Consider the following 16,906-nt stretch of genomic DNA (forward strand, 5'->3'; position numbering starts at 1 on the left):
CAAAGAAAGTGTCTCTGTTAAGGAGCTATGAGTATATATCTAGAGAAAGTAAGGGAGCAAAGCATGTTGGAATTTTGCAGGGCAGGGGTGTTCAAGATTCAGGGAAATATTTGGAGAGGTTCTGGAAGAGCAGCATGTTTGACATGTCTGAGGAATAGCAGGGCTCAGGTGACTGAGGCAAAGTGAAGAAGAAGAAAATAGCAGGGATGATCAGGGAGGCAATGAAGGAAGGCCAAGGAGGTTGGCCAGGTTCAGGTGGGAAGGCTTTGGATGGTTTTCTGCACAGAAGTGACATGCAATGGCTTATGTTTTTAAAGAATAATTCTGGCTGCTGCATACTTTGAGAATATTAGCAGAGAGGCCATTAAGAGGTGTTAAAATAGTGCAGTAAAGATTTGGTGGGGTGGTAGCTGAGATTAGAATGATAGTGCTGAGGATGTGAGTTGTTTTCATTACAGGATGTGCTGATGACATGACTATGTGGGTCTGAGGGAAAACAATGAATTTAGTGTGGCCTATATGGCTCAGCTGGTTGAGCGTTGTCCTATGCACCAAGAGGTCACTGGCTCAATTCTAGGTCAGAGTATATTCCCAGGGTTATGGACTTGATCTCCAGTAGGGGGTGACTAGGAGGTAGCCAGTTGATCCATTGATGTTTCTCTTCATCAATGTTTCTATCTCTCTCTCTCCCTAAAAACCAATTTAAGAAAATGAATTTAAAACCACAAAATTTTGAAACAAATTTTGGAAGAATGCAGAGGCCATTTACTAGGAGGTAGAAAACTGTGGTAGGAGGTTGGTAGTTGATAGGAAGCTGATTCGTTGCGGGTTCTATTTCTGATGTGCTAAATTTGAGAGGCCAATTACACATCCAACAGTAATTCCTATATAAGACAGACAGAAGGAAATGCCAACTGAAAAACAAAACAAAATTTTTAAAAAACTTTATTATTTAGAAAATGGGAAGGAAATTCTTCACATAGCAAAAGAATATACTTTAAAAATATTCTCTGTAGCGTGGTATTGAAGAATAAAAATTAAAAATAAAAGATTTAGGCTTAAATCTTTTTTTCTTCCACTTTGTAAAAGTTATATAATATCTCTGAGCTTCAGTGTCCATATCTGCAAAATGGGTTCAAAAATAAATTTTCTAAATAATCCACATGGTCTTTTGGAGATTTGATCAGTTAAAAGTGTATCAGACTACTTAATAAACTCTAGATCAGTATTGCCTAAAAGTTGCTGACAAAAAGAATTTTCTGTTAAGGTTTTCTTTGGTTTGTTGTTTATGTGTATGTTTGCTTTTTGAAACTTACTTTATGACCCTAACTGAGGTCTACTGAGAAACTTCAAGAGTGCGCTTGTAGATGTCTTTCTGAAAATTCAAGTTTCCCAGTTTTCTCTCTCTCTCTCTAGTTTTAAGACACCTTGCTCCAAAATAATCAGATGTACATAGTGCATTTTTAACATTGTATTCCCTTTCATAAGCAGCTCTGTGGAGCCATATCAGTATTAAATAGGATTTGGCATATAAAACTTTGTTTTAGTCTACATTTTCTGATCGGTATGTTCCATGGGAAAACACAATTGTATTAACAGTTCTAAAGCCAAATCTACAGGACAATATTGAAGAACATGAAGTTGACCTTCAGAATCTACCATTTGTTTTGTACCATGTTATACTCATATATAGGAGCCCAGGTCCTCTTGTCCCAATAACTCGATTGATTTACACGCATTTACCTCAGTTCTTAACATCTTAATGGACTATGCCTCTTAAATATCTTAAATGTTAAGTAATAGATTTGCATATTCTAAAGTGGACATTTGAAAGAGGTACTATTCAATCTTAAAGAATGAAAAACAAAAACCGGAGCCTTTCCAGCAAGAGAATCTATTTAGTGGAAGGCACTATATTTGAACATTTTACACTATGCTGTTTGAAAAGCAGGATCTCTCATCTGCAGGAAAGATGACCCCCAACCAGTTTGAAAGAAGTTCCTGAGGGGACAGGGCAGCAGCAGGGGGCCCAAGTCAGTCTCCAAAGATGTCAAGGGGTCCTCTAAACTCTCATCTGGCATGTCTGTGCGAGGGGGATGACCAAGTAGCCGGGGGTGGGGGGCAGTACTAAAAGTAAAAAGGTCCACATTGGCCAAATAGAGGACTTGATTTCAATATTGTCACATAAAATTTCTCTAGGGCCATTTTTCACACACACACCACCCCCGCACCCCGTGATTGTCCTTCATGAAAGCTGTGGAAGAACTGAGTGGACTGGAGGTGTTACATGACTAAGTGATATCACAGTACAATTAAATTTTGGAAAGACACATAGAACCATAGAACATGAAGGTGGTAGTGATTAGTACTAGGGGTAATACTGCAGAGCAATATGGAGTTGATAACTAGACCTATTTCCCATCCAAAGGCCATGTGTCTTTATGGGTTCTTCACTGAATAAATGACCTACCATTGCAGCAGAGCCTGAGGCAATACATTCAATGTGCTCCTGCCTTCTCAGTCTGAGCCAGGTGGACATCTGAGGTGCTGGTCCAAACATCTCCTTGCTTGCTATGATTTCCTAGTTGCTCTCTGCATGACCTTGTACAGGCGACCTGGGTAGGTCCTTCTGCAATTCTGTCCTCTGAACATCTTTTGCTTAGATGAACTTTGGCATTTTATTGGGCATATTTCATATGTGCTGTATAATCTCAGTGTTAGGATTTCAAATCATGCACAATAAATTTTCAAGTCAAATTTATATCTTAGTTGCTTTTAAGTTACCTTTCCTTGACCTCAGATGACATTCTACAAGGAATACAAAACCACTTCAGTATTAGCTTAGTACTAGAAATTGGGAGTACAAATCCAATTTTCAGAAACAAACAACAAAACCTAGTTACCCTAATACTAATTTGACAAAATTTGGGCTATTATTGATATATGGCTTCTCATGTATAATGAAGTACATCAGAATGACAAAAAAAAAATCCTCTTATACATTTGTAGTAACTTTTTTCTAGTACTAGTCCTGAGCAATAGCTGTTTTCATAATGTTTTTCCATATAATCATTGGTTAAATTGGCCTACAGTCTGACACTTATGGTGGCTCAGACTTAAATTAAATATTAATTGAAGTTACTGTGTGCAGCCTAGCACACAGTTGATTTTTAGAGAGAGAGATAGAAACATTGATGAGAAAGAATATTGATTGGTCGCCTCCTGCATGCCCCCCACTGGGGATCAGGCCCACAACCTGGGCATGTGCCCTGACCGGGAATTGAACCGGCAACCTCTTGGTGCATGGGTTGATGCTCAACCACTGAGCCATACCAGCCGGGCTGTACATTTCTTTCTTTTTCTCTCTTTTTTTTCTTCTTAAGGTCTTACTTATACTGAAAGAATAAACACAAATATATTCACAAATGATCATTGATAAAGGCTGCTGTGAAGGAGTAATACCCAGCTATGAAAAGGAATGAGGGCTGTCTCCACGTGGGGAAGTTCTCCGTTACACACTGTACGGCATGCTTTTGTTCATCTAATGAACAAGGAAATGTGATTATATGTACATATGCACTTAGGTCAACTGCCTAAGCTCCTAGACTCTTGGGTTTTCTTCTGTATAATAAGAATAATTGCCCAGATGACTATTATGAAGATTAAGCACAGTAAAATTAGATATATGAAAGATCTTGGTGCCAAAGCACTAACGTTCCCTACTCTGTACCAGAAGACCTATTAGGGAAACCTGAGAGCTTAGAAAGAAATGGGAGGAGCCTTCTTACAGAGTCCATCTGCAGAAAGTTTGAGTTGAAATGGGTTGGGCAAAAGCAGCAATTTATTCATGTCTTACAAACATAGTCTTACAAACATCATACATTGCTGGCACGAAAGAACAGACACCATCCCGTACACCATGCTTCCTTCCAAATCACTGCTATTGAGTTACAACATCAGAACAAGTCAGTTACTGAGTAGTTACACAGTTCTTTAGATGTGAATACCTCCCCATGAGGGTGGTGAGATTGGCTAATCAGACAAACAATTAATTTACATGTTTAATACAGTGCAGGGTTTGTAACAGAATTCAAGATATTCACATTCATATTGTAATACAATATAAAACAGAACAACTCTCAGGAGATGATGGGATCACATATGTCCCCACCTGCTTCGATCCCATTCCGGTTTCTTCTCTTTCTTTTCTTAAAAGCGGTTGCAAATAGTTTTACTCAACTTTTCACACTCACAAACACTTTAAGTTTTAATAACTAAAAACTATTTACAAATTATTCATTGTGATTTAAAAAGTATTTGTTGTTGGTTTTGTTGTTTTGCTTTTAAAAGGAAAAAAAAAATATCACCCTCCTCCAGGAATCAAACTTGACTAGGTACCACCACTAACTCTGGCACTGGAAGGATGCTAAGTGTTGACTCATGACAACTTTTCAAAGCTCTAAAATATATAATATTCCATGGCCCATGTATCAAATATACATACGTAAAAAGGCCATTGACTTCCCCAAACCACACACTGACTACAGTTCATTTCATGTTGCTCTCACGGAAATGCTGAGTGGACCAAGATATTATGAAGTGAGTTTGTGGTGGAATGAAGACAATTACTGAGGAATGGTCTTTTCAATCCCAAAGTCATCTTAAAGCACAAAAAAGAGGTCGGTTTCAATTTTGTACATGTAAAACATTTCCTTTACATTAGGCATAGTCATAAAAAGCATGTATAAGTTGTTTTGAAAATGCATTGTCATAGAATTTACAAACACGGAGATATCAAACACATTCCCAAAAAACGGCTAAAGTACTGACACAAAACCTGACTCAAAAAGTAAAATTTTCAGTAGACTTGGTTTTCTAACTTGCATATTTAATAATTCAACTGTACCCGAGTTTCACCCATACTGCTTGAAAAACTCACAGATAGTGATGTTACCTCAGTTCATTAGTAGTCAAAGGGCACTGCTTAACTCTAGGTTCTTAATGAATTTCAGAGCCCTGGCACTAGAAAAATGGTATAAGACACAGTTCTGTCTATAAACTGTTCCACAGAAAACAGCTCAAGGCAAATTAGCCTAGAAAAGATAGTGAAACATACTTCATTGTGCTAATTTGACAGCCTAAATATATGTTGTGTGAACATATGTAAATTATATTATGCTTGCTGCATAATACTTCTTAATCTTATCAGTTTGTTAGTTGAAGTAATGTTTTCGGTCTGGCAATGGTTAAATCTTCAGTCTTTTGTTTGTTTATTTTCAAATAGTATGTTAGTCCTTTCTGGAGAAAAACTCGATGAAGACGTAGTTAGTCACGCCTCTCTGAGCCCAAGGGAAAACCCTGAATGGACACTTGCACACGTTACGTATTTCCTATAAGAAAACTGCATTTCTAACTGGATTTCTACCCGAAGTTTATTTCTTTACCCACTAGCTAATTCAACAACTTCACAAAGGTAAATAGGGCTTTCTTAGACCACACTGACGCTTGTGACAGGCAGTAAATAATTCAAGGCCATGGTCCTTATGAGATTATATTTTACAACATTTGACTCACATATAACCTTAGAGGGGAGAAAAATCATATTTCAACCACAGTGTTCTCAACTAAGCCCTTTGATAAAATGATTATTTGATGTGTTCACTGTCCTTTTGAAACAAACCTAAGTTACTCTTCTTATGAGAAAATTGCTTCGAATAATTACGAAACAAAGAGCAATGACCATATACTTTTATAAGCAGGACACCATTTGCACATGACATAGTTAATAAAAACAAACTAGAGAACACTTCTTTACTGTCTTTGGATCTAAAGAAAAATTGATTTTCCCACCTGAAGAGAAATGGATAAATTTTCATAAATGAAGACACGCTTTTCATTTCTAAATCTTAAAAATCCCACTGACTTCCAGTAATATGCTCCCATGAAATCGTCACCTTCTAAACCACAGTCATAACCTGGGATTGTGCTGCTGTGCTTGAAAAATGCTTGACTACTCTTATTTATATCCCTGGGAACCTGCAAGGGAAATTCAGTATCTTATGAAAATTTATCCAATGTCTCTAGTAAAGAGGGAAATGTGATCATGATAATTTACAGTTACTTCCTGGTCTGCTGATTCAATCCATTTCTAATAACAACAAAAAAAATGTAGCTTGCTGTCATAAGCTTGCAATTACGTATCAGAAAGAAAGAAAATTATTCTTTGCCTAGTAAAAATCATCAAGTCCCAATGCGTGGCTGGGATGCTAACCGTCGCACAACACATGCCACTTGGCGATCTGTCTCCTAGGAGAGTCACAGATCTCCCTCCAGTGTTCCCCGCCGGTCCCTTCTGCAGCTGCCGCCAGGACCAGCCGCCCAATCACCTCATCATGGGATCCCCTTTCAGAATCCAAAACCAGAAATTCAACACTTATCTCTTCCAGGCTTTCACAAGGAATATCAAAGACAAACAGTTCATTGAACACTGCATTGGGGGTGCATTTCTTCACATGAGTCTTCTTTTTGGAGATTCTCTTTTTGGCATGGTACAGGTTCACTTTCACGTAAGGGTCTGCAATGGTAGACAACAGACATTACAGGGAGAGAATCTGGCTGCAGACCTGACCTCAGTACAGCAGTGCCCTTATAGATGACTGCATGCCAACAAATGTGATCACAATAAAAATGAGGCAGAACAGAGCGAAAATATGCATAAATCTTGGCTTCTTTCTAGTCAACAAATTGAAAATAGTGAAGAATGTGCAACATAAGAGAAAACATTTCTAAGCCAGAGGATGAGGAAGAAACTCTAATGACAGGATGAAGAGATAATATAAAGGAGAAGACAAGAGAATGTTCTAACGATGCATTCTGATCACTAATAACTCATTCCCATTCCGGAGAATGGGATAGAAGGGGGAAGAAAAACAGAGTGAACATCTAGCCTGACTGAGTTGTATGACTTTGGGTAAGTCTCTCTCCTTCTCTGAACGTAGGTTGCTTTTTCTGTTGAACAGGCATTTAGAATTCACAGTGACAAAGCCCTTTCAGGCTTTAACTTTTTAGTGCATCTTCAATTACCTCCTGGGATTGCTATTTCCCAATGTTGACCTTCCCTTTGTCGTTGTTGTTATGTGGATTTTAGGATCATGCTACTTGATTGCACATTTAATTATGTTATTTTACCTTCTTCTGGTTGCAGCATATGAGTTTGTTTTAGCCCCCTAATCTGAACCTTTAAAACCATACCATGTACTCAACTTCTATTATCAAATAATAATAATAATAATAATAATAAGAGGTGATATTTAGTGAAACATATATTTCTAGTCCTCACAATCCCCCTCAAGATAAGTAGCACATAGTTTGTATAGAGTTTAAGAAACATACCCAAGCTTACTATGTTAAGAAATGGCAGGGTTAGGATTTGAACTCAGATGATTTTAACCCATAGATCATGTGTTCATGCTATATAACAAGGTGTTACTGTTGATTTTTTCATTAGTTTTTTCATTAGTCACAAAACAAAAAGCTAACTCTTAAAACAGATATATAAGAAATTAAAAGAAAACATAATAAAAATAATAGAAGTGTAGGGGTAGGCAGGCTCATTCTAAATAATAAAATAAAGCACTTTTCCCCCAAACCTTTACTTTACATCCATCACTACATTTTTGGCCATGGACTCTCATCTCTGCATGTATCACTACTTTCAGCTTAACCCCAGACATTAACACTATCTTTGGCTTCGAGCTTAGAATTGTGTAGTTTTCTTCTTTTTGCTAATGGCAATGGCTCACTTTATTATTCCATAAAATGAGAAACAGAAAACCAATCATATCACTTGTGATTATGAATAAAATGTAAATCAAAATCATGATTATGCTACTTAACTATTTTCCCCAATGCATTACTCACTTACACACTGAGCCTGAGTCTTTCAGAAGATTCTTACCTGAAAGTCCAGACACATCAGATTTAGGCAGGTGGCGAGCTTTTAAGACAACCACAGTGAGAGTGTTTGTGGTGGACTGATAGCAGAGAGAGATCAGCAACTCACCCCGTCCTGAAGACTTCTAAACAAAGAGAGATGAGGTATGAGCATTTTTATTATTTTCGTAATTTTGAAATTTGTACTTATGCTAACATTTTAAAGCACTATAATAGCATTCTTATTTAAATGTAACTTTTCTACTTATTTTTATTTTAGTGTGTTAAGGAATCCAAAACTAACACGCTTTTGTGCGGTACCCTTCTCCTAAAAACCAACAGCCTTCCATCTTGTGGTCTCTTTAGGTACTGCAGGATGTTAAAATTGTAATGTGTTAGCCACACCCATTACTAAAAATGTTTGAAAGGATATTTAGAGTATAGCCTATACAGAGGTATGTTTAACTTTTGCTTTTTAAATTAAATCTATACTTTTTGAAGTTACTAATAGTAACAAATTATCTAGCTATTTGAACCAATCTGTATAAGGCAAAATGTTAAGTTTGGTTTTATTTTAAATTATTTAACACTGAGATTATTGGAATTTGAATTCAAACCAAATAAAATTTGTTCTGGCTCCCATCACTTTCCAGGTCCAGAAGGTTAATAGAGTTAAAATTCTCTGCCACCAGCCCCCACTCAAAGTTCTCATTTAATCCAAGAAGAGAGTTAAGTATTGAAGAGAATTGACTCAATTTTTAATACTCTGTTTAGACAGTTCCACAGTATCCTTTTTTGTATAAACTTAGGTTTGATCTGTACTTTAAAGACATTATACAAGATTACCAAGAACTCAAAGTACAAGTTTTAACTGAAAGGAACAACATGTAAACTCAGGGCTTAATTATAACTAAGAATGATGGCTGGGCAAGAGCTTCTAAAACTTCAATATTTATACAAAAGCTGACATGGGGTAGTTATATAAATAAACTCTTCAAGAAGAATAAGAGGAGGGCACAGATCTGTATTTCCACTGTGTCACTATATAGCTGTGTGTCTCAAACAAGCTACTTAAGTTTCTGGACCTTGATTTTCATTAATTTCAACAAAGAGACACAGGCAAGGATATGGTCAAAACGAGCCCCTGGTATTCTATGAAATTATGCCTTAGAGACACAAGTTATTCTAAAATACCACAATTGGAATCAATTAAATTCTGCATTAGTATGTAATGTGGAAATAGGATGAAATTTGATTAACTAATGTCTCATTATTTTCTAATATTTCCAGAACTACCAAAGTAGTATAACTCCAAAGGCAGAGTAACTCACTTCCTGTTATATAACATAAAGATGAACATTTATAATTCAATATGATGTGATGTCTCCTCCTTGAAAAGCAATTCTATGAAAAGTCAATATAACTTCCAAATCCTTAGGATAAATTGATTTAATTTAAAATTTCAATTTCGGAGTCAATTATGCTGACCTCGCAACATCTTTGTTACCTAGTTCATGAATAAGAAATATTTGCCTGCATTTAGTTGGAGGGGCATCTGAGTCAAAATACTTGTGACAGAAATTAACAAAACTATTTATATAACTGATATTTAAATATCCATAAAGCTTGCCTACTTGTTTTATATCATTAAAATACCTTAAGCATTTCAGTTATGAATTCAATTAAATTTGTTTCATCTACTCTATTCCCCTGCTCCCTATTTATGATGAATAATAATTAAACAAGGTAAAGATGATATGTATGAAACTTATTATTTTAATGAAAATCCCCTAGATACAAAAAAAGCTACATAAAATGTTTTTTTATCAATAGTTTTAAGCACTAAAAATGAATTACCCTAACATTTCTCTTGATAATCTCCCTGTTCATCAACATTTTTCCATCAGACAGTTCAAGTCCTGCCAGAGGAATAAGGACCTCTCCAATGATATCATCTCTTGAAAACCTGTCAAAACTCAAGACTGTGAAGTGCAAAGCCAACTCTTGGATCTGGGTGTAGGGGATCCCATAGAATGTAAAGGTCTCATCAAAAGCTGGGTCCAAGGTCTTTCTCAGAACTCTGGTTTTCACTTTATGCTTCTTCTCTGGGAGGATGGTCATTTTGATGTACGGGTCTGAGGTCATCGACTGCTCATCCATGGCTGGCAAGCCGCGGGCTTCCTTAATATTGACCACAAATGTTTTCTTCTCAAAGTTGTACTCTAAGGAGAAGAAGAGGGTTCCCAGCTTCTCTTGTTTCTCTTCTGAACTAAGGGAAGTGTTGGACTTTAAGCTATCAGGGGAAACCCCCTCTTTTTCCCCTTCTGAAAAGAGCTTTGGGGTCACATTCTCCAGATCAGGAGGGCTGCCACCTTTGAGATTTGTTTTGGGGAAATTGCCATTGAGATCTCTCTTCTCGAGGTCAAGATGCAATGAATTCTTTGGCAGAGCTGGTTTATTCTTTACTTCATTTTTGTCATCTGCTCCAAACTTCTTTTTGCTACTTAGGTTTTCAGGGTAAATATCAACCCCCTTTAGCACATGTACAAACTTATATGGAGGAGTCTTGTTAGACTTGGATGATTTCCTCTGACAGCAGATCCATGCAAACAGAGAGACTGTGAAGACCAGGCCAAATGCACTGAAGATGCCCACCACTGTGGGGATTTCGTCTGAAAAATCAAATGAGCAATAACATACATTAAAGGGGCCGAGTTGGAGACATGAGCCTATGTGAATGCATTCCGGAGCTGGTAATTGGTGGCACAGATTAAATTACTTTCCAACTGCTCTGGGTATGAGTTATGTACACATTTAACATCACCTTCTGGAATAAACACATCCTTTGTGTGACACACAGAAAACACACACATACACACACACACACACACACACACCATAAAGTAGAAACTTCTCCATTTCAGTAGTTTTCATAAATAAGATGAAAGGTGAAACAGGGCTGGGGTGAGGGGTGGGGGAATACTAAATGACCCTGACCTACCTTGGTGTTCAGATATGAGTCAACTATAGCATGATGGGTCAGTACTAATTGTATTATGTTCTCATTGACATTCTGAAGCTTTCCAGAAGCATCAATTCTTACTGACTATGGAACTTTAAATGCATATTCTTCAGATACTGGGAGAGTCTGTATTCTTAGTAGTTCTTTATTTACCCAGGATCCAAGCAGCAAATATTTAAGAACTCAGTGATTCAGGTAATTTTAAGAACAGGTGGAATATTATCTGCTGTTGTCACAGACTCATTAATACTGTCCACCCAAATTAAAGAACAGTAGTAAAAAAAAGTACATATATTAGGGGGAAATAATTAAAAAGATGAACAATAGGATATTAATATTAAATAACTCATAACACTACAAACTTCTTTAATATCAACCTCAAATAACTCAAACACTGAATTACCTGGAGCACAAATTAGTTTCCCCTAAATAGGATAAAAACCAAATGGTTCTAAATGAATCATCATTCCTCTACATGTAATGAGAAGAGTAAGTGAGTATAGATAATTTAGATTTCAATTTTATTCATAATAGATTTTTTCCAGCATATTTTCACATGGCAAATGGTAATCAAATTGGAATTGGCATTCTTTCCTTGAATGAGGGCACATTAAATTACGCTGACATTAGGTAACATTGATTATGCATGAAGCTTATCATGTTCCATATGTAAGCACATTTCTCCCACAAATGATTAGTAACACTGAAAAAATTAGTGTGAACGCAATATTGCTACACCTGGACACAATGCACCAATTAGTCAATGTTTAATATAATCAAAGTGAATATAACTAATGAAATATTATCTGCATTTTGTTCCATTTCAATCTTTTTTATTTTTCATCCCAAATACTGAGGAATAAAGTTAAAAGTCCCAGTCAGAAAAGGGTTAAGACTTATTTAAATAATCCCTGAGAGAATAATCTTTTGTTACTCTCCTTCCCCATTCCCTCAAATCTTCTGCCTATCCACTTTATAACCACAAAACTAAACTCAAAGAATATACATTAAGCACTAAAACGTTAAGAAAACTGAAAACATAAGAGCAGAAAATAAGAAAGCAAACCAAACAACAATAAAATATTCTGTAGTTTAATTATATCAAGAAAGTAAATCACATAGAGATGAAAAATAAACCTTTGAAGTCTCCAAATAGACAAAGCAACAAATGCTACAGAAAAGGAATGAAGTGAGAGATAAAGACAACCACCCAAACTTAGTACCAGCTTTTCAGTTTTTCCTTCTATTCAAGTCTTTGTGGATGGCAGGAAAAAAAAAAACACTCCTGGCCTCTCTTTAAAATAAAGCCAGGGAGCAAAAGCAAAGTCATGAACTAATAAAAGAAGAACAATAAAAGCCACAGAAAACATTTTCCCCCCTAAATAAACTGAAGGAGTAAGATGGAACCTATTTTTCACTGGTACTGTCTCTGAAAATGCCTCAGTGTTAGAAAATGTATGACTTCCAAATCAAAAATTGGGAATAAACATCACAACAATACAAACTTAATCACCCAAATAGAAGGCTGTGAAAGAAACCCATTTCTGAATGTAATATCACAAATTGTCTCATTCAATATGTATGTCAAATGGCAAAATATTCACTATAACATGGAAAGACTCTCTCACTCCCTATGTATCTTCCACTGATAAGGTCTCAAGCTTTTGAGAGCAAAATTCTCAATCATTTCACTCAGTTTTATAACAATTATCATGCATTTATAGATATCATTCCTATTTACAAACTTCTGTAAAATGTCCTGTGTTTTTGAATACTTATAAAGTAAGTAAAACTCTGGTCTCTTGTCTTTGGAAGGTAATGGGACATAAAAAATATTATTATTTTTTAATTTAAACAAGTACATCTGATTTTATGTATTAGAAGAGAAGAGCGCAATGGTGCCAACAATTTGGTATAGAAAAAGAAAAACTGAACTGGAAAATGGAGTACTACTTCTAGTTTCCAGTAGCTTTTAGCTAACTGCCCTGCAACGCTTCCCTCGTTTCTCTGGGCTTCCATTAGCTCACCTGTAAAATGAAATGGGCTCAGCTATTTCATTTCAAATATCCCTTCAGCTCTATCTAGCATCATAGGATTCTGCCTCTTCCACAAGCAACATATTTCAAGGATACAATAAAGACATATCAGAGAAAACATCTTTATGGTACACCCTGTCCTAAAATATACATCCCCGAACCCCCAATATCTAAGTTGTGTTCTGTATGCCAAGATCAAACCTTTATGTAATCACAGCACATTTGGATTCCCCTAAATTTACCTACAAATAACAATCACCTATAGAATGCATGAAACCAGCAAGCAAACAACAGACTCCTTTTCCTTCCCTAAGCGCGTGCTGCAATTTACAGGGCTACCTGAACGTTTAAGGAACTTCCTGGATGTAAAGGAACCCAAACAGAAGGCAATTTTAAGGAGATACTGAGGAAGGGAGAAACAACAGAGATAAGCCACGATTATTCGTTTATTGTTCTCATTTTCCTTTCAGTTTAACTACCCAGTAAATCTATATTTAACATCTCGCGGAGGGGTGGGGGAAGGATTAAAAAACACGGCCCACCCGAAGTATTCAAAGAACAGCCGCAGTTATAAGTTGAGTAACTTGCTTACCAAATTCCTCCCGGCTGCTAGTGATCGGAGCCATTTTTTGCTGCGTGCTCTGTCCGAGGTGCTGAACGGAAAACTCTCTGGCTCGGTTCACTTGCCTGGATCTGGATCTGAAGCGCCGGCTTTCCCGAGTGCTGAAAACAACAGCACAGAGCCCAGGGGACCTGCGCCTGGAACAGGGAGGAGGCGAAGAGGGAGGTCCGCTCGCCCTCGCACAGTGATTTGCCGCCCCAGTTCCTGTTTTGGCTCTTCTGAGAAGCTCCTCTCTGAGACTCCAGACGTGGCTGAAATCCGAATTGACGCAATCCTGACGCTGCAGGGTGGAAATCAGCACCCCTCCTCTCCGCCCTCCCAGCCTCTCCTCTCTTTTTTCTTTCTTCCTCCCTTCTCTCCTGAGGATTCAACACATACTCATCAATTATTTTAACTGCTAGACTACTGGATATTAGCTTTGCTCTTCTACCGGGGTGACTCAGAGGCACATGGAGATGAGCCCTAAAACTCATCCCTGTCAGTTCCTAATATAAAATCTTTTGCTCGTCTAGATTAGTAAGGATGTGTCTGTGAGTTTTCAGAATAAAGTGATTTATAGAGGCAATTTAAGGGAAGAGTAAGAGAAATGTCTGCATCAAATGACCCATGGTAAAATGCAAGAATATATTTTCTTGCTTTCTACATTTTTCTTTGGTATACCTAGGTTAGAAAACAATTCATAGTACTTTGATCCATTTAAAATAAGATAGCAGTTTTCCCATTATAATCACTTATTTTCTAATGAATTATTGGTCTAAACATTTTGCTGATGCTGTTGCTCCATCTGTCAGCTTTCTTCCCTTTAACGTCTGACATTTGACCAGTTAGAGTACTCAGGAACAGATGGGAATAATCCCTTCTGTATTCAGACTCACTCTCAGTCATGACTTTTGCATATAATAAGACTGCTTCTGGAAGTACATTTCTGGTTAAAAGCCTTGGCTTCTAACAGGGTTGTGCAAAACAATTACAAGGTCAGACCAAAATCTAAAATGGCATTGATAACTATGGGTTATTTTTAAAGGAAACCCTATTTTTTTAAAACCAATTATCTTCCTGAGGTTGAAGAACTGGGGGAAAATATGGTATCAGATTCTGATTAATTTTATTCTGAAGAGTGTGCCTTTTTAAAACAAATGTTTAGCAGTTTTCCAAAGGAGAGAAGTAAGGCTGTAACACTGTCAATTATTGCTCTGTAAAGAATTCTTTTTCTGTAGAGCTCAGTGAGCAAATGACATTCAGTGTGTTCTGGGATGGGGGAGGAGGGGGCACTGGGTGAGTCTCAGCAAGCCACTGTACAAGTGAGAGGTTCCTGCACATTGGCTAGCAGCCACTCTGAGCGTCAGGACTGTGTCTGGGGAAAAATTGGCTTTAGCCTTTTGCATCATGGAAAATTTTACAAACCAGAGTCCCTTTTCTTTCCCTTCTACTGCTCCCACATACTTGGCATTTTAACATTCTTTTAACAGATTTTTTTTAACCTTATATCTTCCTGCTATGAAATCACACAGACTAATTTACTGTATTTAAATTTCCATTGGCAGAATCTGTGATTTGTATCCTTATCTTTTCACTTCATTCAGATTTCTTGCTTCCTCAGTTAAGCACGCACCTACTGGGATTGTCGCTAGGAATAAACATCCACGAGATGAAAGAGAAAGTGACATTTGTTTGTGGTGCATATCACAGGTAGACAAAATATATTGAGTGAGGTTTACTAATATGTGTGTTTTTTAGCTAAGTTATTGCTAACATATGGATAAACTCATTTGTTGTAAACATAAGTACCTTATGTGTATGTTCCAAATAAATTAGTATCTTATTAATTTTACCTCCAAGTGGTAAAATGCTGTCATCTAAAATCTGTCTAGACTGTTTAAACTCTGTTTCTACAGAACCCCACCCCACCCTGGGCTGTCTCATTTCTAAGGACACCTTGTGATAAGGTTACCTCTTGCCCAGAGCTAATGCTATTGTGGATGTAGTAACTGTTTCATTGCTTGCTTTAAAAGCAAACTGAAAATAAATGTTATTAACTAAAATGCTAGAGGTTTTCCTCATTTTTACTTAGTGAATAGCATATTCTTCAGTATCCAATCTCTTTAAAAGAGCTTCTAGCAATACCAGATGAGGAGTGGCAGCTCATCCAAAACAGAGTAAAAAGCCTGTAAGTTTCTTATGCTTGAGATTCACACCCTACCACATTATTACGTTGTTCTTTTTAGATCCAGCAAACAAGTAATCAACTTGCTGACGCCAGCAATACCACTGTTGCAGCAGAGACTTGGGAGGAGGGGTTGTTGCTAGGTAACAACCTTTTTGCCACCCAAAACATACAGCCTCAAACAAGTTCCTGCCCTGGGAAACAGTCTGTTCTGTACAAGTGGCAGTGTTTACTTCAGAATGATTCTTTGATTGTCGAAATAGTTCAGCGTTTACTCTACTTTATTTTCGATTCTGATTGCAAATGTTCATGTATATTGAGAAACAATGAACAGAACACTTGAATTCAATTTGGTTTTAAGAAATCCAGTTGAATTGATGACTCATGATATGATTGCATTTATCCATTTTATTCATGTTGTTTATTCTAATTTAATATATAGTTTGATTTATATTTTAAATAGTCTATTAATTATATAGTTTAATTTATATTTTCTTCATTCCCTTACTTAAAAATATTGGTGGATGTATTTAGAACTTTCTGTTAGGCAAAAGAAAATTTTGAAAGGTTTTAAAAATGTTGCAATGAGCTTCAGTATTCTTTATTAATACCTAAATTGGTAATATAAAGGCATTTTACTGGTATTTGGGTAGAGTAGAATGAAGTATTTGATCATGGATAATGGATAATTGTTTTAATGTTCCATATCATTCTTGTAAGGATGCTGGCTCTGGTGTTAATGGAGTCGATTTATATTATCAGCACGCCCAAGTCAAAATCCTGCAAGACAAATGTTTTCACAGAAATCCCTTTATTATACACCATTCTACATTTATTTTTCTTCAACATTTTCAGCATTTACTATGTGCCAATATAAGTCAGGCTTTAATGGCCCATGAGTAAGAAATTTTCTAGGCCAAATCTAAAAAAGCTTATAATCTTCCTTCCTCTCCTTTTTTTTTTTCTTTCAACACATACTTACTAGACATGTACTACTTTCTAGATTTTTGGTAAACAAGAGATATAAACTGGCCAGGATGACAGAAATGATCTTTGCCCTCATGGGACTTAAAGACCACAGGAGAAATGGGCAGCCCTTCTTCTAAAACTGGTGGCGGGGGCTATTGGGT

General features: G+C 36.7%; 1 protein-coding gene across 1 annotated transcript; it reads right to left on the minus strand.

The window, feature by feature from the left end:
- Positions 1–4,349: 4,349 nt before the first annotated feature.
- Positions 4,350–13,826, minus strand: SYT4 (synaptotagmin 4). The gene is made up of 4 exons (XM_036246031.1): positions 13,583–13,826; positions 9,790–10,604; positions 7,958–8,078; positions 4,350–6,574 (listed from the first exon to the last, which is right to left on the minus strand). Exons 1-4 carry the CDS (start codon positions 13,614–13,616, stop codon positions 6,267–6,269), a joined length of 1,278 nt encoding a protein of 425 aa, XP_036101924.1. The 5' UTR covers positions 13,617–13,826; the 3' UTR covers positions 4,350–6,266.
- Between the last annotated feature and the right edge of the window lie 3,080 nt (positions 13,827–16,906).

The sequence above is a fragment of the Molossus molossus genome, unplaced genomic scaffold (genome assembly GCF_014108415.1).
Source record: "Molossus molossus isolate mMolMol1 unplaced genomic scaffold, mMolMol1.p scaffold_m16_p_6, whole genome shotgun sequence".
Taxonomy (NCBI): domain Eukaryota; kingdom Metazoa; phylum Chordata; class Mammalia; order Chiroptera; family Molossidae; genus Molossus; species Molossus molossus.